This window comes from Condylura cristata, unplaced genomic scaffold (assembly GCF_000260355.1).
Source record: "Condylura cristata isolate star-nosed mole 26May11 unplaced genomic scaffold, ConCri1.0 scaffold00011, whole genome shotgun sequence".
NCBI lineage: Eukaryota > Metazoa > Chordata > Mammalia > Eulipotyphla > Talpidae > Condylura > Condylura cristata.
The window spans coordinates 35490687-35516664 of record NW_004567112.1 but is presented as its reverse complement, the minus strand read 5'-3'; the positions used below and the strand labels follow the sequence as shown (position 1 = coordinate 35516664).

Genomic DNA, 25978 nt, shown 5'->3' with positions numbered 1-25978 from the left:
GTGGACTTAGACATTCTGTCCTCACATGAGTTCATTTAAATGTAAATATTTCATTATGAGATATAAAACATAATATGTGCTTAAAATCGAGATGATGTTGGCCCTCCCTGGTGGCACAGCGGGTTAAAGCACAGCACTGAGAATCTAAAGCCGCTTCCGCATGGGTTCGATTCCCGCCTGCCCAGGAGGTGACCACATGGTGTGGCAGACCTCTCCTGACTCGCCCACTGCTCCCCTCAGCAGTGTACTTCGTCGATCTGCCTGTTCTGTTCCCCGCTCTGTCTCTGGTGAATCCTATCACCGCCCCTGAGCCTCTGGCCTGTACCCCAGTTCTGTATGCACAAATAAATCATTAAAAAAAATGGAGATATTTTCTTTCCTCATGAAGAATATATCAGCCATAACTAAAAACCTAAAAGTTTAGAGTGGACCATTTGGGATCCTATGATGGGAAAGGGTAAGTAGGGGCCACTGTGACTCCAGAGTCCCTTTGGTCTACATCTCTTTTCCAAGAGCTTAGATATGGCACCTCTTATGCCCAAATCATAATCCTTATGAGGTCCCAACTCCTTTTGGGCCAAGGTCACTCCATTAAAGCAGACCCTCAACAGTTCCCAAGAATCCAGGCCCTAATACATGGGCCCAAGTCATAAATTCTCCCCTGTAGCACAAAATCAGGGCAGCCTGACCTCAGTAACAGTGTTAAGGTGCAGGTCCAAATTGGGGGATTGGGCCCTTTCCATAATCTCCCAGTGGGCCTTTACCACACTCTGCCTTCTCCAGTCATTTTTGGTTTCTGGAGCTTAACTGCTAGCAATGCCATCAGTATCTCAATGTGGGCTCTATCTGGCTTACTGTTCCCGATTCCAGAAGCTTTTTCTGCCCACTTGGCACCTGCTGCTATTTTCACGTCAAGAGTGAAAATCACAGTCATGGTGACTGACTTAGCTGGTAGAGGATACAGGGGGAGAAACTCCATACCTGGACTTACCTGGCTGATAGATTTTCCATTTCACAGTAAACACATTTGGTAGTGCTTATGTGGTTTGACTAGAGTCAAAATGAATGGCACCTCCCCAAGTTCCAGCTCCCTAAAGAATGTCTCCTCACTCTTTTTTCCAAAATTATGATCAAACTCTTATCCAAAGTTAACCACAATTCACTGAATTCTTCTACTTTTTTTCTCCCTTAATCTGGTTAAAATTCTGAAGAGCCCTGACTCCCTGAGGAAGGTGAGGGAGACTAAAGCTGAAGCCTCTGTACAGACATTCAAGAGTCCCACCTCTACCAAATGAGGTGGTCTCTGTGGCTTTCATAGAGCAGCATCTGTGAACAGATTCTGGGGGTCCCACAGAAAAGCTGCAGGAACAGTAAAGAAATGAGAAGGACTTGGAGAGGGGATTCACTAATAAGCTGTGCAAACTTGCTAAAACATAGCTCTCCCGGGCACTTTTCTGTGGTTAGAAAGTACATTTATATTTTTAATTTTTTTTATAAGCCTGTGACTTTCAGACAAAGCCAAATGTTTTAATTACAAAACAATGCCTACACATTTTATGTTTTTCTGCTCCATCTTCCAAAAAAAAAAAAAAATTTAAAATACGGGCGCCTTTGTGCAGAACTATGTGCTCATCTGTTACCAATTCTGCTGGGAAGTCAGTCTGCTCCATTTTGCTGTCAAGCGAAGTATTACGCTTAGCCAGTGGGGCACTTGGAATCGTCCCTGTTCGTTACCACATACCCTGGGAAGTTTCACATAGTTTAGAAGAAGCTTTGATTCCACTGTCCCTTCTCTGTGACTAACAAAATCATAGGCCAGAGATATGTCAGCCTCCTCTGTCCATGCCCAAGTGTCCCTGCTGGCCCTGGAGGAGCACTAGGGTTCCTCCTCACCAACCATCTCACCATTGTCGCTGCCCTGCACCTGTCGCCTCTGCTGCACCAGCTGTATGTCCAGTTCTCTGAGCTGCTTCAGAAAGCCCCGGTTGGGTAGGACACAGCGGTTCTTGGCCACTTGTTGAATGGCATCCACCAAAGTCATGTTCCTGTGGATCATCAGGTAGGCTAGGACCAGTGTTGCTGACCGGCTGCGGCCCATGACACAGTGAACCAGGATCTTATCTGAAATGGGGTATGGAGAAGAGACACCAAGTTATACTAGCCGTTACTGTATTGTCACCACTATGCACACTTGTAGGAAAATAAAAAGTGAACTTTCCTTAAAATATGCTTGATGAAACAGTAAAAATTAATTTTATCTAACTTCACTATTTGGTTACACTTCTTAAAATTCTGTGTGATGGGACCATCCCTGGTGGCACAATGGGTTAAAGCATAGCACTAGGAAGCTCTCCATAGCCACCGCAGCACGAGTTTGATCTCTGACCAGGGAGGTGACCCAAATGGCGTGGCAGACCTCTCCGTCTCACCCACTGCTCCCCTCAGCAGTGTATTTCAGTCAATCTGCCTGTTCTGCTCCCCACTCAGTCTCTGGTGAGTCCTCTCACCACCCGCACCTCTGGTATGTACCCCAGTTCTTATGTGCGTAAATAAATCTTTAAGAAAAATTCTGTGTGATGAAATGGGATGTACATAGTTTGGCTGCACCCAAAGTGTAATGTTTATCTCAAGGAAAAGCACATGGGTGATTGAGTGGCAGGTTGAGTTAACCTCTGTTTCACAAGGCACCATTTTTACTTAGAAAACTTAATTCAAACTTGGATATTTAGCAGCTTTTTTCTCAAAAGTGATTAAAATGAGCCTTTTGTATCAAAGAAAACTGATAGTTGTTGCCAGTGATAAAATACAAGCTTCCAAACAAAAATTTGAAAAACAAGAGAATTTTGGAAAACTTGTGGTTGTAGCCATGAGGCTGACAGTTTCCTAATACTTTTAGGATTTCTCTGTTAAGATCTGTATTGATATTAACAAGTATGTTTTTTGGATAATGTACAACTTGGACTTAGTAAACCAATGTTTTCCAAATGACTCATGTAGGATATTACAAAATTATGCATGGGTAAAAAATGTCTTCAAAGTATGAGACAGCAAGTTCCTTAGGGACTCAACTACAATGGCAAGGAAAACAAAAGCAAATATAAATCCATGGGACTGCATCAAACTGAAAAGCTCCTGTAAAGAGAAACACGATCATGAAAACCAAAAGACACCGTATGGAATGTAAGAAAACATTTGTACATCATGCATCCAACAAAGGGGCTAAGATCCCAAATCTGCAAAGGACTCATAGAACTCACTGGTAAGAAAACAAATAACCCAATTGTAAAAATGGCAGAATAGCTAAATAATTCTCCAAAGAAGACATACAGATGGCCAACAGGCCCATGAAAAAGTGTTTCTCATCAGGGAAATGCAAAATCACAAATGGGACATCACCTCACACTTGTGAGTGTGGCCCATATCAAAAAGACCAGAAGCAAAAAGTGTTGACAGAGGTGTGAAGAAAAAAGGAGTCTTTGCATACTGTTGGGAATTAAGACTAGACCAGCATCTATGGAAAATGGTATGGTGGTTTCTCAAAACATTAAACAGAGATTTACCATCAATCCCTCTCTCCTAGGTAGAATACACAAACATTCATTCAAAAGGATTGCGGCATTATTTACAATAGCCATGCTATAGAAACCACATAAGTGCCCAAGAAAAGATGAGTAGAAAAGGATGTGATATATGTACAAAATGGGATACTACTCAACTATAAAAAAGATGAAATCTTGTTATTTGCAACAGTCTGAATGGAGCAGATGATGCTAAGTGAAATAAGTCAGAAGGAGAAAGGCACGTATTAGATGGTTTCATTCATATGTGGAATGTAAAGAAACAAAACCGAAACACACAAAAAAGAAGTATAATGATATTGACAAGTGGTTTTTTTTGAATAATGTACAATGAAAAATGTCAACATTAGAAAGACCTATATGACCTATTAAATCAAGTTTTTCCAAATGACTAATGTGGGATATTACAAAATTATGCATGGCTAACAATGGACTATGTGGAGGATTCTTGGGGTGTTTGTGGTAGATGTGGTGTGATAACATACTTTTAAAAATAAGTTTACCATCAGTCCCTCCCCTAGGTATCTACCTGTAGCATACACAAACACTCATTCAAAGGGATAAGTGCACCCCGATGTGCAATATACCCCTAAATCATAAGTAGTGCTGTAAACCAGCATAACCTCAGTCAACACTTAAAAGCTGAGGGGAAATATAAGACAGTTCAGTGGTTTTCACGTAACAGATGAATAGCTCCTGTATGAAGTTTATTGATAAGGCTTCAAATTCTACATTACAACTCGCCTTTGAGAGCCTATCATTTGTTGAATTTTCTGGTGTACTAGCAAAGAAGAATACCCACAATTATCTGAAAAAGTAAAATTTCTCTCTCAAATACATATCTGAGTGAGACTGGATTTTCTTTATATTCTTTAACCAAAACATCAAATATCACATCACAATAGATTGAATGCAAGAGCTAATATGATAAATTTTAATCAACTCCATTTGGTGGTGCTCTTGAGCTCAAATAATGCATCAGTGATCTCATTTCATCCTTGATACCACCTCATGGTTTCATCATCATTCCTGCATTATGGATGGGGAAATAGGTTCACAGCGGTGACAGAGGTCACCCTGAAAGCTGATGCCATCACTAGAAATAGTTCAAAGCAACATGTCATTGTATGCTATACACTGGCCACCGTTCATTGTGTTCTGGGGACAGAGAAAGTAATGAGATTGTCCTCTCTGGCCACCCCCACCCATGCCATCCCATGGTTGCACTCCCAATGGCTTGTGGGATTGCTCTATGGGCTTGAGCTAGCTGGGACAACTTGAGTCTTGTGATCCGTAGCTGTCCTTGTTCCAGAGTCTCAGATCTGAGGCCTGGAAAGATGACCATGAAGGCACTCATGGACATTTCTAGGTTTGTGGAGCATCATCAGGATATGAGAGCAGCTTAGAAAAGAACACCTGTGAATGGATGTAGCTCCCTGTCCCTGCCACTCTGCCCACTCACCTTCCTCACAGACCAGCCCAGAAGCATGGTATGGTCTGCAGCCACAGCGGCATGAAAAATGCAAGAGGCCTGGCCCACTGGCATTTGCTCCCACCACACCTGGGTTGGAGAGGCCTGCAACACCCTGTGCATGAGTCAGCTGTGTGAACTTGACTCATGCTCTCTCCAAATGCAATTCCTGGCACAAGGACACTCCAGAAAAATGATTAACTATCACAATTCATTTTCACAAACCTTGGCAAGCTGATAGCTGACCAGACAGGCCTCGCACCCCACCCTCCGAGTTACTGAGCTGCAAGTGTGTGGCTATACTGCTTTTTTCTTGTGACTTTGGCCAGAAAAGAGAGTGAGAACCAGCACCCCTACTCTTTGGAGTCTCCCCTAGGTTTGGAAGAGACTGGCTCCAGGCAATCATAAGGCATGACTGTCCACTCCTGGAGTGGAATGTCTACCTCTGGCGTTCTAATCCCCACAGATTGTTCCAGAGGTTGCCTGGCCCTTTGCCAACTCTGCTGATAACTAAAGCATTTCTTCCTCTACTGGCAAAAAGGGTAATTCTTTCTGTCATGACTAAATACTTGAAACAGATGAAAGCTGTAGTTCATTAAGTCTATTGGGAGTCTAAAGTCTGTTAAATGGGAGGAGAGGTGGAGGGGGCAGGGGTAGCGGAAGAGGAGATGATAGGGGAGGAGGGTTGGGGTGGTGCTCACCTCCAAGTGGAGCTTCTCAAGCTGAATTTTGTTTGCACCAGAGCTATTTTAAGCTCAGCCATGTGAGAATATAGGTATCCCTAGGGCAAGAGGCTTGTCCAAAGATCTAAGGGGACTATTTCCTCTTGGCTCTTAGGGTCTACTATGCACCCTCCTTTGGGGCCCAGGATGGGGTGGTGAGAAACTGCTACCAGAAGAATCCAGAACAGAAGGCGCTGAAGGTATCACTTGACCTGTTCCTAACATAGCCCACTTCAGAGAAATAAGGACCCTCTCTGTGAGCAAGATACCAACCAGGATTAGTGCTCTGAATTCAGGTAGCATTGCCAGGACAGGCATTTTCTATATCAGTGACTTTCAGACCTTTTAGTGTGTGACCTCTGAAAACAGAACTTAAAATTCGCAGTTATCATGTACACAGCCTCACCCTGCCCCTTATCTTCCAAGTGCATCAATCCCCAAAAGAACTCAATGAGGTAGATGAAATTATTATGTCCATTTTACGGAAGAAGTAGCTGAAGTGCAGAGAAGAGACTTTTCAAGTCTCACAGCCAGGATGTGGCAGATTCAAACCCGGGCAACAGAATAGCCACTGAAGCTCTTAAATACTACAGTGTCACAACTGTGCATATATGAGATGAAAGTTTCACCAGATGATGTGCACTTTTATTACACATAGCACATGCTGATATTTTCTTTTTTTTTCCTAGTGTTTTTTTTTTTAAGGCTGCTAACATTTAAAACTCACTGCATCTTAGACTCACTGATAACACTTAATCTGTGTTTGAAAATGATTATTTCAATTAAATGTTTCCTCTTTGGCTTTTACCCAGAGGTGAATTCCCACAATCTTATGCTTGCATTATTTCACTGGTCATCAGAAGGTAGGCCTCTGTCACTCAGACAGACATACAAGGCAGACGTATTACCTCCCTCCCTCTCCCCAACCTGCCTCTCCCCCATCAGGTGCACACAGTCCTTTTTTTCTTTTATCATTTTTATTCCTTTTTAATATCAGATAGATTCATTTTTTTATATGCTATTCAGCTTAGTAGGCTGTATTTTCTAAGATGCCAGGGATCTTGTCTGTTTCACTCATCATTAAATTTTCAGCCCTCATTTTTTTCAGTGATATTTATTTATTATATTTTAAAATAATATAATAGTTTATTTTTATCATTCTGTGCCTTTTTCCACCTCAGTTGTAATCCCCATGGGCTTCCCATCACCAAACCACCTGGCACACAGTCCTTTTTTAATTGGGGGGATGCCTTTTGCCTGTCTCTTACTCACTAGCCCAGCAGCATAGCATGCAAAGACACATGCAACTCCAGGCAGTCCTAGGCGGGTGGGGGGGCCTCAGGAAAAGGGTGTATGGTGTGCTTTGAACAGCCTGGGAGCAGGTCTATATAGGCTGCCGTGGGGCAGAAGATCCTAAAAACATCCTGAAAATCTGGGGTGGTGAAAGCGTAGAGCACTGGAAAATCATCTTCCTGCTCAAAAGTGGACTTATTTATTCATACCTAGCTTATTCATAATAGATTTTGAGATGGCTTCAAAAGCAGGCTATGGACAGTTTGTTTAAGAAAAGAAGGAAAGAAGAAAGTGGGCACAAAGATAGTAATATCTGGCCCTCCCTGGTGGCACAGTGGGTTAAAGCCCAGCACTAAGAAGCTTAAGCCACTTCCGCATGAGTTCGATCCCCACCTGCCCCGGAGGTGACCACATGGCGTGGCAGACCTCTCCTGATCCACCCACTGCTCCCTTCAGCAGTGTACTTCATCAATCTGCCTGTTTTGCTCCCCGCTCTGTCTCTGGTGAATCCTCTCACCCTCCGCATCTCTGGCCTGTACCCCAGTTCTGTATGAATAAATAAATAAATCTTTAAAAAAAAAAGATAGTAATATCTGATCTTTATAGTCTCCTGATATCTGCCCTGGGATTTCTTAGAAGTTTCATTAAACAAAAACCACAATAATTCACCTCTGCAGATGTCGACTCAGGAGCAGTTAAGTCAGTCCAAATGGGATCCCATGGCAGAATTTGCCAGTATTCTTTTTCTGATGAAGAATGACAAGTTCAGTTGTTTCAGATCCTCAGATCCTATAACCAGCTGGCATGCCTTACCTTCCATGGTATTTGGTGACCTTTTATATAGCAAAGTCACCAGATGCTCAAAATAAGGACAAAGAACTCTTTGAGTAACAGCAGGAATTCCTGCTAGACTCTGATTAGCTCTGTGACCCTGGACATATCACTTGACCTCTCTAGGTCTCTGTTTCCCCAATGCTTAGGGCAAGACAGTGGACTAGACTACCTCTAAGATTTTTCCAGTGGTTGCGTGGGAGTTCTAACAGAAGGGTCATGTCTGGGCAAAATGGGGGTAAATGTGGACCCCAAGGGGCTGATTACAGCCCACCAGTACATGCTATACCACCACCGAGAATGTTTCTCAACAAGAGTGAACAAACAGCTCTGACTGGGAGGGGCAGTGGTGGAAAATGGTATGCACTTGGCTGAAACCAGCCAGAGAAGAACAGGACAGACAAGTGAGAGGAAAGAGCAAAGCCTTGCCTTTGGGCCACACTGTCCATTGACACCTCTTACATTAAGAGTATAATAAGAAACATATGAGCAGGCCTGGCACTAAAGGCTCCTGTCCTATGTCCCTGGTTTTCTAATGCATGACTAGACACACCCAGGCCACCCACTGCATGTGACATGCAGGCTGAGCACGCCACCGCCCAGGTATGGTGTCTAGGACAAGGCTGTTACAGAGCTAAGAGGCATTTTATTTTGTTGCTTTGACTCCTCAGGGTACAGGTTACAAAAAGGCAGCCATTGGATTTTGTTGTTGTTGTTTGGCTTTTGCAGCATTTTCAGAAATTGTCAGTTTGTTGCCAACACTTGAGTGATTTTACAGTAAAATCCAGATTGGAGACTTTTCCTGAAAAGTCAGGTTGAGTACATTTTTACCGTTTCTCACAAGACAAATTTTGGCTGGGATTAAGTAGCAGCTGCCCCTGGAGGGAGGAGGTAGGTCTCTCTGCTTGGCCACAAACACCCCCTATCTGCATCCCACAGCCTTATATGCAGCCAACTTCACCAGGTAAAGCTTTCCGCATGGCCCTGAAGGATTGGCTTTTGATTTATGCCTCAGACTTGAGGAAGTCTTTAGATATACAAGTGCAAAGGGCACTGAGAAGGGAATCCAGCCTTTCTCCCAGCAATGAGGTCATGTCCCCATCCCTAGCCAACTGGTCTAGCTGGTCTAGTCCCACACCCCACCCAAGCCTTCTCCCCCCCACCCCCAATATCTCTGACCTATGTATATGCTTGGCCCTTTATTTCTCTGGCCCTTGCTTTGCTGAGTGCTTTCAACCACCCAGTCCAGCAGCCACAATCCGTACTATCTTGCCATCTCGCTGATGTTCTATCATCTGTTCAAGCTTGAACAGATGACTTGGAGCCCCATTCTTTCCTAATTCGGGTGGGGGTGGGGGTGGAGGAGTGGGGGGGAGCACACGCTAAAATGGTGTGCCAGCAACGGAAAACCAGCTGTCGTGTGAGTATATCACAGGAGTTCAAAGTTGGAATGTCTTTTTTTCCCTTTTGGGATTGGAAACTTTATTATGATGATGTGCACGTGCTGGTGTGGTTATGGGCTTCAGGGTACACGACCTCTCTTTATCAAATACATCTGAGAGCCTGCTGTGCACCAGGTTCTATGCTAAGTGCTTTATGTGGGTTACTGCTGAACTTCATTATAACCTTTCAAGGTAAAAATTTTCATCGCCAGTTGGAAAAACCAAGACTCGGAGAAATCACATCGTTAGCAAGTTGTGCGGCATGAATCTGCACCCAGCCCTGTCTTCTCCAAAATCTGCCAGACTGCTTCTATTAAGGAAGAAGGGGGGGAGGTCAAAGATATGGTAAAGGCAAGTGAGCACATTAAGCAGAAACTGAAGGATTGGGTAGTTATAGCTTTTTGTTTTTTCATGTCAAATATGTTTTCAGTTAACTTCAAAATACTCTCAGGCAAATTTTACCTCATGGTGATGAGTCAGAGTCCAGTCGCTTTTTGATCCTGCCTGGAAACCCAGAATGTGCATAACACAAAAAAATGGCCCATAAATAGACTCATAGAAGGACAACTTTGAAATAAGGCATCCCCAATGCATACATGTCAGCTCCGTGGACTGCTTTTCATTGTGACTTTGCTTTCCGAACCAAAATAGTGGCAAGTTGTCAAAGTCTATGACTGGCTAAGGGGCCAGGGGCACCTTGGGATGACCATCAAGGTCTGGGGCTTTCTAGCAGATGTAACCTAGTCTCAATTGTAGGTTGCAATTTCTTGAAGCAGGCTAGTCAACTAGTGAGCCTTATGACCCCAACCTCTTGTGCCAAGCAAATCTTAGTAACTAGATACCCTAAATTGTGATGTGGCCCTGTAAAGGGGTGTAACACATGGGGCTGAAGTCAGAGCACAGATTTTTAGGGAGGCGAAGTCCCTCTGGCCTCTCAGGAATGCCACTGAAGTACACCCTGAAGCAATAACTGCATATTATTTTACCCTGATGCATACCTGAACTTGTACCCTTCTCTCCAAAATAGCTCTGTAGACTTTATCTGGATTAGGGCAGTTAAAACTGCATTTTGAGTACAAGGACTAGCACTGTGATTTAAAAGATGGATCATTAATCTTAGGAAACGAACAAAGCTGACACTCTCAAATATAATTTGCCACTTGTAATCACTAAGTTGTCAACTTTCTATAGGAGTCCTCACTCGGCAAAGGTGGGGCTGGAGTGTGAAGGGCGAAGACTGTGACTTAGAATTTGAAAGCTCTTCACAGATTTCCACCCAAGTCTTCTCCCTGGGGGGTTTCTGGAATCGAAGGCCTTGCTGTTAGTCGGGTTTGAGCCTAGGCACAACTAGTGTTTCAAGCCCCAACCTTCTGAGGATGGCAGATGTTCTTTAGGGAACTGAGATTCAGGCCCAAGACCTTTCCTCTAAACCCTCCTGATTCGCCAGAGCACAATCAAGGCCGGAATTTTACCAGCCGCACGTCCAGGGGCTCAGACGTGAGCAGTCTACCCACTTGCTATCTCTAACTCCCAGGATCTGGGAGGAGAAGGACCAGACAGTATATATTCAGTTCCAAGTCAGGGCTAGGGCTTGGGGCGGGGCTACGTCCAGGGGCGGGGCTACGTCCAGGGGGCTGGGCTACATCTCGGGGGCGGGGCCACGTCTAGGGGCGGGGTCACGGCTGGGAGCGTGGGTAGGACGGACCGCGCAAGACTTACTGTGGTCGTAGCGGAGCGCAGAGTCGATGAAAGCCGCGGCCGAGTAGAAGAAGATGCTGAGGTCGAATGTGGGCAAGTCGTCCGCCTCCACACCGTGGTACTCAATGGCCAAGTCTCGGTAGTAGTCGGGGCCCGTGTCCACGTTCCAGCGCCCGTGGGCCGCGTTTAGCACGTGAGTGAAGCGCGCCTTCTGCAGACTGTAGCGGTCCAGCGCGGTCGCCCTGGACGCGAGAGAGAGAGAGGCTGGTGGGCTGTGTGGCAACTGGGGGGGGGGGTCGCCCACAGGTTTTGCTCTGGATTTCGGCGTCCAAATAAGGACTAGTCATCGAAATGACTTCCCTCGTCCAAAGGCCTGTTTTTACTGACCCTTTGGCCACCTATAGAAGGAAGGGGGTGGAGGATGGTGTCGGGGAGCTATGTGTTGTTACATTATTCACCAGATAAAGAAGAGCTTGGTGCCAAATACTGTGGTGATTGCAGGAATAGGGGTCGCATCTACCAAATCCCCCAAAAGGCCACCAAAATAACCTGTCAGGCAAAAGTCAACGTGAGTGTGAGGGCCGCCTTCACAGAACCTGTGGGGACTCCTTGAAGCTGGTCTCTTCTGTGAAACCCCCACATGTTTATAGGGTTTGGAGGTCAGGGCTCCAATGAATGGTTAAAGGCGGGGCTTTCAAGGCGAGGATTTGATTGGAAGAGGATCGAGCAAAATTCTTGATGTCCAGGGGATTGCTGAATTCCATACAAAACCTTTTTTTTAAATAAGTGGGTCATTGTGCAATTGGGCCAGACATTGTTCTGAAAAAGAGAACTGTTTGAACAATCTCTTTGAATTGACTGCATGGAGGTGCCTTAAGTCAAAAATGAAATTATTTATTGGTTTATGGTCTTTCTAGTAAAAAAAATGTTCAGGTAGAGAGGAAAGTCATGTTGTTGAAGTAGGTGGCCTGGAACATGAGGCAGTATTATTTCTGTCTAGAAGGGAAGGGGGAGAGACCATAGGAGAGAAGCTGCCTTCTTACAAGTGTCCCCTCTTGGTAACTAGAGAAGAGGGAGGCAAGGACACACCAAGCCAAGGAAATAGCACAACCTAAGGGACAGATGCTGGAGATAATAAAGGCCTTTCAGGAAATGTTCATTATTTCCTAGAATCAGTTGTTTATTCCTAAATAGAGATTGAGATAGAATCTGTTGTGTGCCAGCACTGTCTTGGGTGCTGATGATCCAGCAGTGAATAGGTTAGTCAGCGTCTCTCAGGAAGCTTAGATTCTGTTGGGAAGAGCAAATAAGCAGCGACTGAATAAACAAGATAATTTCAGAGAGTGGTTAAGAGTTGTGCAGAACCACCAAGGGGTTCTGCTGTAGGTAAAGTGCTCAGAGGAGTCCTCTGTAGAAGAGGCATTTAAGTACAGACTGAATGATGGAGCTAGGTGGAGGAAGAGTTGGAGGAAAAGTGGTTGGTTGGTTCAGGCAGAGAGACAGCAAATGCTGAAACAGAAGGGAAACCCATGTGACTGTCTGGCAATGGGAATTTGGATTTAACAGGAAATGAGAAAAGTAGGCAGAGGATGAGTCATGATGACCTTGCAGGCCTTCAAGAAGAATTTGGAGGTTATTCTAAATATGGGGGAATGCCATTTGCTACAGAGAATTTTATTTATTTTTGCCAAAGAGGATTTTAAGGAAGGGATTGTTTTACTCTTTTGAAGATCATTCTGTCTGATGTGTGGAAATGGGTTGGGGAGAGGCAGACAGTAGAAACAGGAAACTCTGCTGAAGGATATTGCAGTTGTATAGCTAAATGAGGGAGATACTTGGACTAGGGTGTTAGGCAACAGGACTTGCTGATAGATTAGGAATGAAGGCAGGGAGGTGGGGATTTGACCAGAGCAGAAGGGTGTGAGGGGAGAGTCAAAAAAGGTTTGAAGAGGTTGAGGAATGTGATGATGAAAATGTTTGATTGCCAGGATCTGTATTTGCAGGTGAAGGATAGCTTTTGATAGCATTTGAGGAAGGGTATCCCCAAATGGGTTTTAAGACAAACTGTCCCTCAACAGCACAAAGGTCAGTCCCACAGTTCAGCAAAGAGGTGACAGGGTCTGGAACTACAACTGTAAGAGGCCAGAAGTGCTGTGTTCCAGCTGAGGGTTCATCTCAAGGCCAGTAGTGAAGGAATGTGGACAGACTGACCAGATTGGAGGCCAGTATGGGTCAATGCCTTGGAATAAGAAGGCCCCTTCACCAGGAGCACAGGCCATACTCTTCAGTCAACACCCCCTTGTCTATTACTGGCTTCCTGGAGGGAACAGAAAGGAGCCCCTAGCTTGGGAAGGAAACACCTGAACATAGGCATTGAGCTTTTAGAAACATTTGTGGAAGCCCATTGGAACTGAGATGGGGAGATAAGAGCTCCACTTCAGCCTTTGGTGCTGCCATCCTGACTATGGAACATACTCTGCTTTCAATTTTTCCTCGGAAAGGTCTGTTTCTCATTTTTCTCCTTGTCCCAAAGTATGTATACAACAAACATTATGCTTTTGGGACATAGATCTGTGCTCAATTAAAGCCTCTGCTAATGTAGTCCATCTTGCTGAGTAGCAATCAACCTCACTTTGAGGTTGAGCTCAGTGGAAAAATTAAAATTAACTGTCCTTGACAGGAAGTTCCTACCCACCATAAAGACTGTTCTCTCTGGGTTCAGCAGCTGGGTTTCAACATAATCAAATGACAATTTGAATAAATAACAATTTGCACTTTGCTGCTTTTGGAGTCAGGGATTAGGGTAGATATGCACCAAGACTCATGCATGGCGTGCCACCTCTACTCTCCCTCCCCCCACACCCCACAGAGCTGCCTTTGGCTGTGTCCAATGGAGTGAAAAGGACGTAGGGGAAATATTGGACTTAGTGGGCATCTAAGGCCCACTGCATGGTGTCCAGGTGCTGTGGCTAGCTAGGGAGAAGAGGACATGATAGCCTCATCACACCCCAGTCAGGACATTTCCCCCTTGTTTGGTTTTTTCAGAGTCTACTTGAGGACTGGGAAGAGTATCCATAGCAGAATGGGGATCGGCAGACAAAGAGCGACTGTTGGTATTCTTGGTGGACAGGGTTGTTGATGGAGGCAGGTTCCTAGTGGGCCGAGGGCCCTAGCTCAGCAGTTATTGGAGGATGCTGACTGGTGTTGTATTATTTTATTTTTTGAAGTCTCAGGGCCACCTGCGCAGATGATAATGTGAGAAAGGACACTTAAAAAATGTGTCTGCTGAAGAAGAAAGTTCAAAAGAAAAACAGATTTAGGAATTTACTTATGGAATCTAGATGATGCAGGAGCTTTTGTTTCTTGTTATTTAAGAAAAATCCTAGATGAAAGCAATCTGTTCATCTTAAAAATAATTTTAATTACAAAATAACACATGTTCAATGTAGAATATGCACAGTTCTGTCTCTCTCACACACACAAACACACTCACAAATCTGTATATCTACCCCCTGGAGATAGATTATTTTTTTATATAGGCACTCAAGTTGCCTTTTTATGTACAGATTTGTGCATTTTTACCCCATTAAGAACCTGTTTTGGGATATTTGTGTTTCTTCTCCTTCTGTCTCACATTGTCTCTCTTTCCGTCTCTTCCCACCCACCTCTTCCCCCCAAAAAAGAGTCAGTGTTGAGTATTATAATAAATATTGAAAATGAACAACTTTGCTGTATTTCTTTGGACATGTCTCTATGTCCAAAATCTAAAGAAGATTTTTTAAAATGGAATTTCTGGTTGATAGGAGCATTTTTTTTTTAAAGATTTATTTATTTGTTCATACAGAACTGGGGTACAGGCCAGAGGCTCAGGGGCGGCAAGAGGCTTCACCAGAGACAGAGTGGGGAGCAGAACAGGCAGATCCATGAAGTACACTGCTGAGGGGAGCAGCAGGCGGGTCAGGAGAGGTCTGCCACGCCATGTGGTCACCTCCGGGGCAGGCGGGAATCGAACTCATGCAGAAGCGGCTTTAGATTCTCAGTGCTGTGCTTTAATCCGCTGCACCACCAGGGAGGGCCTGATAGGAGCATTTTTAACACACTTAATGCTTGTTACTAAATTGTCCTCCAGAAAGCCTGCTCAATTACACATACTGATTTTTACTCTTTGTTAGTTCCATAGGCAAGTAAAAAAGTGTCTTGTTTTCATTAATTTGTTTTAGCAATGAAGTTGGACAAGTTTTCACACATTTATTGGAATTGTGTCATTTACTGTTGAAGAGCATTGTCGCATCCCTTTTTGACCCAGTTCTTGTCTACTCTTCTGCCTTCCTGCCAGCCCTGGATTCTGACTGCATACCAAAGATATGTATAGAAATCTTTTTACTCATTCCTGTTTCTTCAGCCAGACCTCCTGTCTTTTGTCTTCCTTCTCCCTTATTTTGCCTCCTCCAGCCACCTTCAGGCCCTCCCAAGTTCCTCCAGGGAACTTGCTGCAGCCCCACCCTTGAGGAATGGCAAATGAAAGCATTCTCTGTGAAGCAGTCTCCTTGGGCAGCTCTTGTATGTTCTGTTGCATCAGGCCCCTTGATCCCGTCCTGGTTCCCAGGCACACCCTCAGCATCTGCCTGAAAACCCATTTTCCCAGGTGGCGCTGCAAGAAGGGCATGAGGGACGTGCATGGCCTCTACTAGTTTCCTTGTGACCGGGACCAGCTGCTCCCATGTCGATAGCGTTCTTTCTTCAAAAGAAAGTCCACTGGTGAGAGAGTGGTGTCTGTGAGGATCTGAGGGCTTCCTGAACCTTACGGGGGCCCATGTATGTCAGAGGCCTATGGCCCAGCTCCTTATTTATTTTTTTTTTTTAAAGATTTATTTATTTGTGCATACAGAACTGGGGTACAGGCCAGAGGCTCAGGGGCGGCGAAAGGCTTCACCAGAGACAGAGTGGGGAACAGAACAGGCAGATCGATGAAGTACACTGCTGAGGGGAGCAGCGGGCGGGCCAGGAGAGGTCTGCCACGCCATATGATCACCTCCGGGGCAGGCGGGAATTGAACTCATGCGGAAGCGGCTTTAGATTCTCAGTGCTGTGCTTTAACCCGCTGCGCCACCAGGGAGGGCCCCTTATTTGTTTTAATGCATGTGATGTTGTTGTGATCTTGTCATTTCACAGACATGACCCTACTGATGACTTCCCTTGAGGGCTTAACAGTAACTATCCCTTGCAGGTGGATTTGAAAACAGCAGGCACATTCCTAGCTTTCCATCTGGGTCAGCTCACCTGATGGGAAAGTGAAATTCACAGACATTCTAGCTTTTCAGGTATTCTTGTTGCTTGCTGATGCTGATTGGTTTTGAGGCCTCTAGGAAAACACAGGACTGACAGGTGTAGTTATAAGCTTAAACTGCTGCATGAACTAAAACAATTGAGCCTCAGTTTTCATCTTTTTTTTTTTTTTTAAGTAGAGCCAATTACACTGGCAGTACTTTCTTTACAAGAATCTTGTAACGTTGAATGATAATAATATTTAACTTTCTTTGAAAAGTCCAAAGATAAATTTGAGGGTAACAAGCCATAGAAAGATGTGGACCAAAAGGCTGCCAGTATCTGTTTATTATGAGGAATGGGAAGTTTAATTTTCTTTTTTTTTCTGTGTTTTATAAATTTTGGTGATAAACATCATGTATTCATGTCATATGTAAATGAATGCCATGATTATTTCCTTGGCTCAAGTCAGAAAAGACCTACTATTGCAAAGACATAAGGTGGTCTTGGCACTTTCAAAGCTGCTTAGAAAGCGCTCCATCATCTGCTCTATCCCCCCAGGCTCTCGTCCTCCATGGTGAAGGCTAAGAAAGGAGCAAGAGAAGATGCAGGAGGCCTGGTTTTGAGGTATTAATGATACATTAATGATGGGACTAGGCACGTGGCTAAATGGAAGGGCATGGTTGATGTTGCTTTCACTGAGAAGCTGTCTCTGGTCTGGGAGAGCCCAGCCAGATCAGAGCCTCCTGCTGCTTTCCCGGGTCCACTTGCCCTTGATTGGTGGCCAGTTGCACCCAAGTCACCTCCAGTACTAGCAGGTTTGGAGTCCAAGTTTTCTGGCTACCCGGTTACTGTTTCTTTCAGGTAACACTTAACAAGTTATATAAATTGTTAACCTTGGTTTGTGTTTTCACTGCCTCTTAAATAACCCATGGTCCACCCTGGAGAAGTGGCCAAGGTTTAGCTCTGCCTGGTGCCTTGAGATGAGATTGGTTCCTTCTCCTTTGAAGGGAGGAGGAGCGGCAGCTGTCCAGGTGCTCCAGTGAGCACCCTCTCACAAGCAGAAGACTGTCTTAGCTGACTGATTTGCCTTCATCTCACTTCCCAGTCTCCTGAAGATGCTACTATCTTTCGAAGCTGTTGGCCTGGTTGGGAGCAGAAATGCAGAAAGGATAGGACAGAGATACCCTGGAACTCAAGCTCTGGTTGAGTGAGGCTGACCACAAGTAATTGGTGGAGTGAGATTTCATGGAGAGAGACAGTTGTTGATGATCCCAAAAGTCAGACCTTGGAGACAACTATAGTCTTAATAAAAGTGGGGCCTCTATGGCCATACCACCATGAATGTGCCCAGTCTCATCTAATGAAAGTAGGGAACTGCTCTGTGGCCCCCACCATTCAAGCAACAAAGCAGCTTAACTGCACCCTGGTGTTAGCTCATTGGGCTGCCCATGTTGTGAGCAGAAGAGAGATTTCCCAGTTACCCTGTTTCAGCTAAACCTTGCTCTTGGAGGCTGTCCTGCCTGGGAATTTGCAGTCACTTTGACAGTGCCCAGGATTTTCCCTTCCTGCTGACTATAAGGGAAAAAGAAAGAAAGAAAAAAGATTCTGCTAAGCAAATGAAAGATGGGAATGAGATTAAAGTGAGAATATTTAAATTACAGAAACTTAGTGCTTTCAAGCATACTCAAGCATTTCTGAAGCACCCATTTAGGGGCTGCTGATTGATAAGAGGCGATGAATTATTCTTATCTCATCATTGACAGCCAATCCTGGCTCTCTGGAGGACAACACTTGGTTAACCTAATTTGAATCTAATTTGAATGACTTAAAAGTAATAAAACAAGTATGTACTTGAACCTAATAAAGCCTAATTTATTTAATAGAACATTTTAAAAAAGAATTTTATTTTAGAGCTGGAAGGGATTTTTTAAATCATTCTTTTATTTTACAAAGAAAGAAACTGAGTCCGAGAACAGTAAAATGTTTTGCCAAGGGGGATACATCGTGGCCACCCACACTGGGGGCTTGAACTTTGTGCCCTGATTCCTGCTCGAGGGCTTTTGTGTCATTCTGTCCCACTTGTGGCAGATTCAGGCACCCTACCAAGTGTGGGAAATGAATGAGGTGGTGCCTGTGCCTTGAGCCAGGAATCCTTCACAGTGAGCACTTCCAAAAGGTGTCTAATTGACCTCACCTGACCTCCTCCTCTGACCAGGCATCCTGAGCACCAGCCATCCCCCCTTCCTGTCTGGAGACACCTCACCAGGCTGCTGTGTTTAGGCCACCTCTACCCTCACCTGGACTGGTAAACTCTCCAGGCTGGAGTCAACAGTCACCCCATTTGGTGAATTCCCTTGGGATAAGCTGGGATTGAAAAAATGCTTTAGAAATTTGAAACCTACAGGCCCCTGGGCTTTGATGTAGCCAAGCCCCTTTAGGTCTTAGGCCACCCAGGTCCCCGGAAAGCCAGGGCAGTGTCTGTGGGGGAAGTTGGTCATGGGCTGGAGCAGTCCCTTTAGGAGGGAATTGCTTTTCAATCTGGCCTTGGGGTCATGGAAGGAAATTTGATCTATGGTGTTTCCCCCAGATGCTCTTAGCAGAGGGGACCCTTTTGTGGCAAAAAGTCATGACTTTTTACTTTCTTGTCATGCTGCAAGTTGAATTTTCAAAAGCTGCTGAATATAAAGCAGTTCACACTTATTGGTTGTGCCAGGCACTGCACTAAAGGGCATACCAACTCATTGAATCATCCTCTTATAGGTAAAGAAATTAAAGCTCAGAAAGCTTGAGTGATGTAGGAACTAGCATATGACCTCAGACATTGTGGTTCTGCAGCAGAGGCTCAGCCATTTTGCCTCTCTGCATAAAGAAGCCGTGAAGAGACAGGAAGAGGGGAAAGAATGAGTTGCTTCTTGGGCGAAGTCTAGTCCCCACAAGTCCCAAGCATCCATGGTCTCCAAGAATAGCCAGTGGCTCTTCTCACTCACTTTGGGTCGTGATAGACTCAACTTCCAGAGTCTTGTCTTTTAAAAATCTTAGGTGCTTTCCCCCATGTTTATTGCTGCTTTATTTACAATTGGAAAGACATGGAATCAACCCAAATGCCCAAAAGTAGATGACTGGATTAAAAAGAGGTGGTACAAATATGCAAAAAAAGATAAACACATGCCTTTTGCAGCAACATGGAAGGAGCTGGAAGGGATTATGCTTAGTGAAATAATCCAGAAAGGAAAAGGAAAATACCAGATGGTTTCACTGGTAGCAGGAGTATAAAGGACCGGGGGTGAAAAAAATAGTAGTAATGAACAACTATATACCAGAGACATTTTACGGGGGAGGAGTGGGGAATGGGATCAAACACAGTGGGGGGAGAGAAGTGCACTGGACTATGGTCATGGCACAGGGGTGATTTGATGATGGGAAGCCCACGGGGGTTACAACTGAGATGGAAAAAGGCACAAAATGATGTAAAAATAAACTATTATATTATTTTAAAATATAAAAATACACACACACACACACACAAATCTAAGGTGCTTCTAGGGAAAGAGAAAACTCAACCTAAATGCAAACATCAAATTAAAACAGAGGCTTCATGCATGTGGAGTCAGCTCTGATCTTTTCAGTGCTTTGGGCAATACCTACAGAGACTAAGAATAACAGGCATTCTTCCTGCTCACAGATAGGGTATAACCTGCATGTGCTTGCTTTGGCAGTAGAATTAACTGCTCTCTTAATAAGCATCTATCTCGTTAACCTTCTTAACTGCTTGTGGAAAAGGGATTCTGAGCAGAGGTGGGGCGAGCAGCACACCACACAGACTTCAGCCCTCGCTACCTGCTGGACACAGGGGTCACATACTCTGACTGCGGACTCACCTAGGCTGTGCATGTGTGTGTTTGTTTTGGAACTTGATTAGGCAAAGCTGGACTGAATTGGAGGGGTAGTGACATTTTCTTGGTTGAAGGAACAAGATTGTGGTTAAATATATTAAGGAGGCAGGCATATCTTACTGCATCAAACCCTAATGCCCCACTCTTGGTTAAGTAAAGCATGTCTGTTTTGCTTATATTCTCTTAATTGCTTCCTGAATCAAGTTCCCTGGCCAACATTCTGCCTTCCACAAGCTGGCTCTAACCTACCTTCTCAGGTTTCTTTCTCACTAAATAATGGTAGTAATAGTTTGCATTTGTCTGTCACTTTGCAATTTACAAAATGCTTTCACATTTCTTATCTCTTTGTATCTTCTCAGTAGCCATTTTTTTTAGAGATGAGGACTTAGAACCTGAAAGGCAAAAGGACCTGTCCTAAGCATCCAAATCTGGAATGGATTGTGACTGAGATAGGTTGTATTATCCTTTATACTACTGCCCCCCAGCCCCCATCCAGAGCTAGTTTACCCTTTCTTGCCCCTTTGATGTGAGGCTTTGGCATGGACTTGCTCTAGCCAATGAAATGTGGGCATAAGTGGCATGTATCACTCTGAGCCAGCTTCTGGTTTGCCATATCTTCTCTTTTTACTTCATCGGAAGACTGGGATTACATGTGATCACGGCAAAGCTAGATCTAAACTGACTACACAGTGGTACTTCAGACCTGAAAGTACACTTTCTTCATTCCCTGTCTTCAGATAGATCACAATGTTTGTTCTCACCTCCATGCTTTTTCTCATCTTCCTCTCTCTGCTGGGATTCTACCCATTCTCCAAAATCAAGCTTGGAATTCACCACTTCTGTGCTGCTTTCTCTTTCCATAATACCAAGCACTTAACTGAGCATTACTGCATGCCAGCTACTACGCTAACACTTTGCTTGTGTCCATGCATTCATTCTTCACCCCATGAAGATAAGCCCCATTTCTGTTGCCATGGAAGATCAACAAAATACATTGTTCAAGAGCATACAGTGATAAATGGCAGAGCCAAGACTCAGTGCCCACACTCCTTCCACCCCACTACCTATTTTTCTCTCTCCACTGTTACTTTCTACATATCTCTTCTCAATTGTGAAAATTCCTTATCTGACTAGTCACATTTTCTTGGTCTGGATTTGAGCATAAATTCGACCACTTACTAGTGGTGGAATTAGTGGGCACTTAATTTCTTGGAGTCTCAGGCTCTGCTTGTCTCCCCCACCACCCCTTGTAAGGTACTGGTAAATACTGGCTGACTGAGCCCAGTAAAGGAACTCTCTGAATCTTGGCTTGCACATATGCAAAAATGGCAGTAATATGGGTTCGTCATTTATAGGACTGTTGCAGTGCTTAAGTGATGCCTAGCACAGGGCATGGTACGCTAAGAAGCCTATACAACTTCGCTATTGTTACTAGTAAAAGCTGTGGGAAAGATAATATAGTGTATAATATATAGAGAGAAACAATAGCTGTTGGAATGGGGAAAGTTGGCACCATGGTAAAATGTCTTGAATGGACGTTGAAGCATGCAGAGGATCTAGACACAGACAAGAGGTGAAGGGAAGGACATTTTAAGCAGAGGGAACAGTGTAGGTAAAAACACAGTGACAGTGTAAGTCTTTAAATCTTTCAAGGTCCTATCTAAGGAAGTATCTTAAATATGAAAAAAAATCATGCATAAAAGTGCTCATTGCAGCATTATTAAGAAAAGTGTGAATATGGAAATAACCAACATGATCAAAAATAGGGAAATGGTTAAAGAAGAGATCTTATATCTATCTGCTATATTATTACATATACATATGTATACATATGTACATATGTATTTATAATTAATATTATTACATCAACATTATATAACTAAGTGTATGAGCAGTGTAAAATAAGGGGAAAGTTTACAATTGGTGCAATGTTGCAAAAGAAAGATGAGATAAAATTAGTAACCAATATGGTTACACCTATATATAAATTTCAAGATCAAAAATAACATTTGATATAAAAAGTTTAGGGGAAAGCATACTAAAATACTAGAAAAAGTGACTGGAGTACTGGGCTTTGGTAACTGTTTTGGAAGGGTGTGAGGAGGGGTGAGGGGAAGAAGAACATAAGGGAATATAGTGATGGACTGTAGGTGCTTTGATGATGGGAGAACTACAGTGATGGCCCTGAGAGGAGAAATCAGATAATGTCCAAAAATTAACCATGTAAGAAAAAAGTACTACATTTAAATTTTTTAAAAATAAATAAGTTTTCTTGTTTACACTATGAATCACTCTTATTACTATAGCTAACGTTTATTGATACACCTCTGACTATGTATCAGCACTGCACTAAATTTGATACATATTACCTAAAATCATACAACCCTCTGGGAAGTTTTTTTGCTCACCTATTGCCAACAACGAATCTGACTTCTGTATTTATACAATGAGCAAGTATTATTTTTATAATAGGAAAGCCATATATTTACTGTACTCATTTAATATTTTATTAATAAAAGAGATTCAGGTTCCCCACTCTTTTTTTTCTGGTATTTCAAACATTGTTAAAAACAAACATTGTATCTACACATTACTGCTTACATAGGTTGTGTTTATATCTTGGTATTCTTATTTCTGTAAATTACATTTCTTAAAGTATATTTTGGGTCAAAGTACATGTGCTTCTTTTCTATTTTGAACTAATTTTAGACTTACAGAAAAGTTACAAAAGCAATAGAGATAATTTGGCAAGAAAAAAAAATACGGATGTCATAGCTTAGATGAGTCTTGAAGACATTATGCTAAGTCAAAAAAGTCTGTAATGAATGGCCAGTTATGTGAAACGTCTGGAAGAGGTAAATCCATAGAAACAGAGAGCAGACTGGCTGCCTGTGACTGGAAAAGGTGAGGAAGGGGAGTGATTACTTATGGGTTTAGGGTTTCCTTTGGAGATGAGTGATGAAAATGCTTTGAAATTAGATAGTGGTGATGGTTACACAACCCTCTGAATATAACGAAACCACTGAATTGTATACTTTAAATGGGTGCATTTTAAGGAATGTGAATTATATCGTAATAAAGATGTTATTAGAAAAAAGAAAACAGCAGAGAGTCCCAAGATAGCTAGATACTCCCCTCTAGATTCCCCTAGTGTTTCCAACTGGGGAATAACAGGAACTCCTTTTTTTTTTCCTAACAATTATTTAAAAGAAATGAAAATCCTCTATATGTATATATGCTGTCTTATATTTGCAGTAGCATACAGAAAGTAGTAGAAATAAGCAGTAAACTAAACACTGATTATTCAGTGGTAGAAAAGAGGTCAGAGGGACATTATTGTTTTTATAGCCCTTGATTTGGTTTAATTTAATATAAAAGGGCATGTGATCTTTATAACATTTTCCATTTAAAAATACAAAGAAAAAAAAAAAAAGACAAGCGTTGCTTCCCCTGGGTATTCCATGGCCAGAAAGCTATCTCTAGGTATTAAGTAGTGAGATGTTTATTAAAATCACACTGCTGGGGTCCTGTACCATCTGCTTCTTGGAGAGATGGAATGTGAGCTGGAATCCTGGGGGATGAAAGGAGTAGCAGCAGCACTAGTTAAGATGAAAGCTTCCGGGTTGGGCAGAGTTGCATTTGAATCCAACTCTGCCACCTACCGAGCTGTGCACTTCAGGCAAGTTATTTAACTGCTCTGTGCCTCAGTTTTCAGTTTTAAAACAGGACTCATTAGATGACTTCTTTCACTGGGTTATAATGAGAATAAAAATGAAATCAAACAGGCAAGATGCTTAGCATACAACCTGGCACTTAGGCATTCATAAATATAGGGGTGATTGTTAGTAATAGTATTTACAGTAGATACTTCCTAATGGAGGAGGGGAAATGGTGACTGTAAAAGTTTAGAGAAGGGGACAGCAACCCGATCTTTGGCTAGGCCAACTGTGCTTCATTACACAGATCTTGACGTACTCCTGTGTCATAATCAGAACTGACTTCATTCTTGTTGTGCTCTACCCAGTTAAAATGAAAGACTACATTCCCCAGACTCCCTTGCAGCCAGAGTCTGGGGCCATCTGGATAGGACTTCCCTATAGGAAGATGCCCATTTGCTCTTCCTTTCTCTCTGTCATCTTGCCAAATGGATCCTATAGCTAATGGCAAGAGCCCTGTTGGTAATCTTAGTCCAGGCAACAACCTTGAAAAGAAAGCCATACCCTACAGATGGTGAGGTAGAAGTGTTAAGGGGAAAGGATGTCCTAGAGTTTTAAGCGAGTGGGTGAGGACCCACGGACAGGCAGCCCAGTTCACATGGGGTTGCCCTGTACCAGAAGCACAGGATCCTCAGTCCTGATGTCCCTTGAGTCTCCATGCCAGTACCACCTTGCCTCCTTCTGGACTTCTTCCTTTTAAAAGAAATCTCTATCTTGGGCCCTCCCTGGTGGCACAACAGGTTAAAGTGCAGCACTATGAAGCCAGCCACAGCCACTTCAGCGCAACTCCCAGGGCCCAGGGATGACCCACACAGCACAGCAGACTGCTCCCCTCAGCAGTGTACTTTGTTAAACTGCCTGTTCTGCTCCCCACTCTGTCTCTGGTGAATCCTCTCACCTCCCCTGCACCTCTGGCCCCTGTACCTCAGGTCGGTCTGCATAAATAAATAAATCTTTAAAAAAAAAGAAATCTCTATCATGTCTAGGCCCCTTTCTAAGTTTTCTGTAATGGGAAAATCAACACAGCCCTAACAGTGTTCTCAGAGAACAATTATCCTACAAGCAAACACTCAATGGCGAGGTGGTAGCAAGGGGTATGGCCTGGAGTGGCTATCTGCCTTCTTCTGGGTAAGGCCAGGGTTTGGCCAGAACACTTACTCATCACCGATGTACAGCTTGGGCCAGACCTCGTTGACATGGGTGTACTGGGGACTGCCCTTCCAGAAGAGTCGCTCCAGCTCAAAGGCTCCAGGGGTACAGTAGTCGTCCGCCTCTCCCTCCTCCTCCGCCCTTGGCAGCAGCCTCTTGGCAGACGGGTAGGCTTCCTTGAGGCTTGTCTTTGGTTCTCCAGATGTCATTTTGGAGCCAAGGGGTTTTCTTTCCTTTCTGAAACTGGTCATGAGAGAAGGTCAGGATTGGGGTTAGCAGGGGACAGAGACAGGGAATGGACTTTACAGAGAGAGATAGGAAGAAGCTGATCTTAAAATTTGGCAGGCATGTCCTGCTGAGCTTCTGCTTCCTTTTTCCAGGCCACAGAGCTAAACAAGGGAGGCCATGATGGCAGTTAAACAATACTTCCCCAACATTCCAGTCTCCTCCAGAGCTAAAGTGCTAGGGGGTCCTCTGAAGTGGGCCATGGCAGATTTGCCCCACGCCCAAGGTGGCTTTGGACCTAAGTCCCTACGGACAGCTGGTCCCTTACCTCCTTTCTTTTAGCTCTTACCTTTTCTTCGGTGCCTGCTTTTTCCTTTAACTGACTGGGACCTGCTGGCATGGACTTTTGAACCCAAATAAAGAGGTCCCCGACACTCCAGGCCTATGGAATTTAACATTTCCCCTCTGGGGAAAGGGCACACCTGTAACTCCAAAGCCTGTCTGGTCTGGCCAGCCACACACATACTTGGGGCTTCAGAGGCTTTGGGGTGGAAGGAAACTTGGCTGTAAGAGGATTTGTCAACTTGTTGGGAAAGCTGAAATCCATGTTCTCTTCTCTCACACTAGGAGGCTGGCAGCTGTGTAACTTTCTAGGGGTTCAGAAGAGATGCTCCAAAATAGAAAGCTCTGTC

General features: G+C 43.8%; 1 protein-coding gene across 1 annotated transcript; it reads right to left on the bottom strand.

Annotated features, from left to right (window-relative positions):
* Positions 1-1876: 1876 nt before the first annotated feature.
* On the bottom strand, positions 1877-25270 carry DUPD1 (dual specificity phosphatase and pro isomerase domain containing 1). The gene is made up of 3 exons (XM_004681060.2): positions 25071-25270; positions 11057-11277; positions 1877-2121 (listed from the first exon to the last, which is right to left on the bottom strand). Exons 1-3 carry the CDS (start codon positions 25268-25270, stop codon positions 1877-1879), a joined length of 666 nt encoding a protein of 221 aa, XP_004681117.1.
* Between the last annotated feature and the right edge of the window lie 708 nt (positions 25271-25978).

Coding starts and splice junctions, on each gene's coding strand:
- DUPD1 (XM_004681060.2), bottom strand. CDS start 25,270: ATGACATCTGGAGAACCAAAGACAAGCCTCAAGGAAGCCTACCCGTCT. Junction 11,278..25,070: donor AAGCTGTACATCGGTGATGA/GTAAGTGTTCTG, acceptor TCTCGCGTCCAG/GGCGACCGCGCTGGACCGCT. Junction 2,122..11,056: donor TGCGCTCCGCTACGACCACA/GTAAGTCTTGCG, acceptor ACCCCATTTCAG/ATAAGATCCTGGTTCACTGT.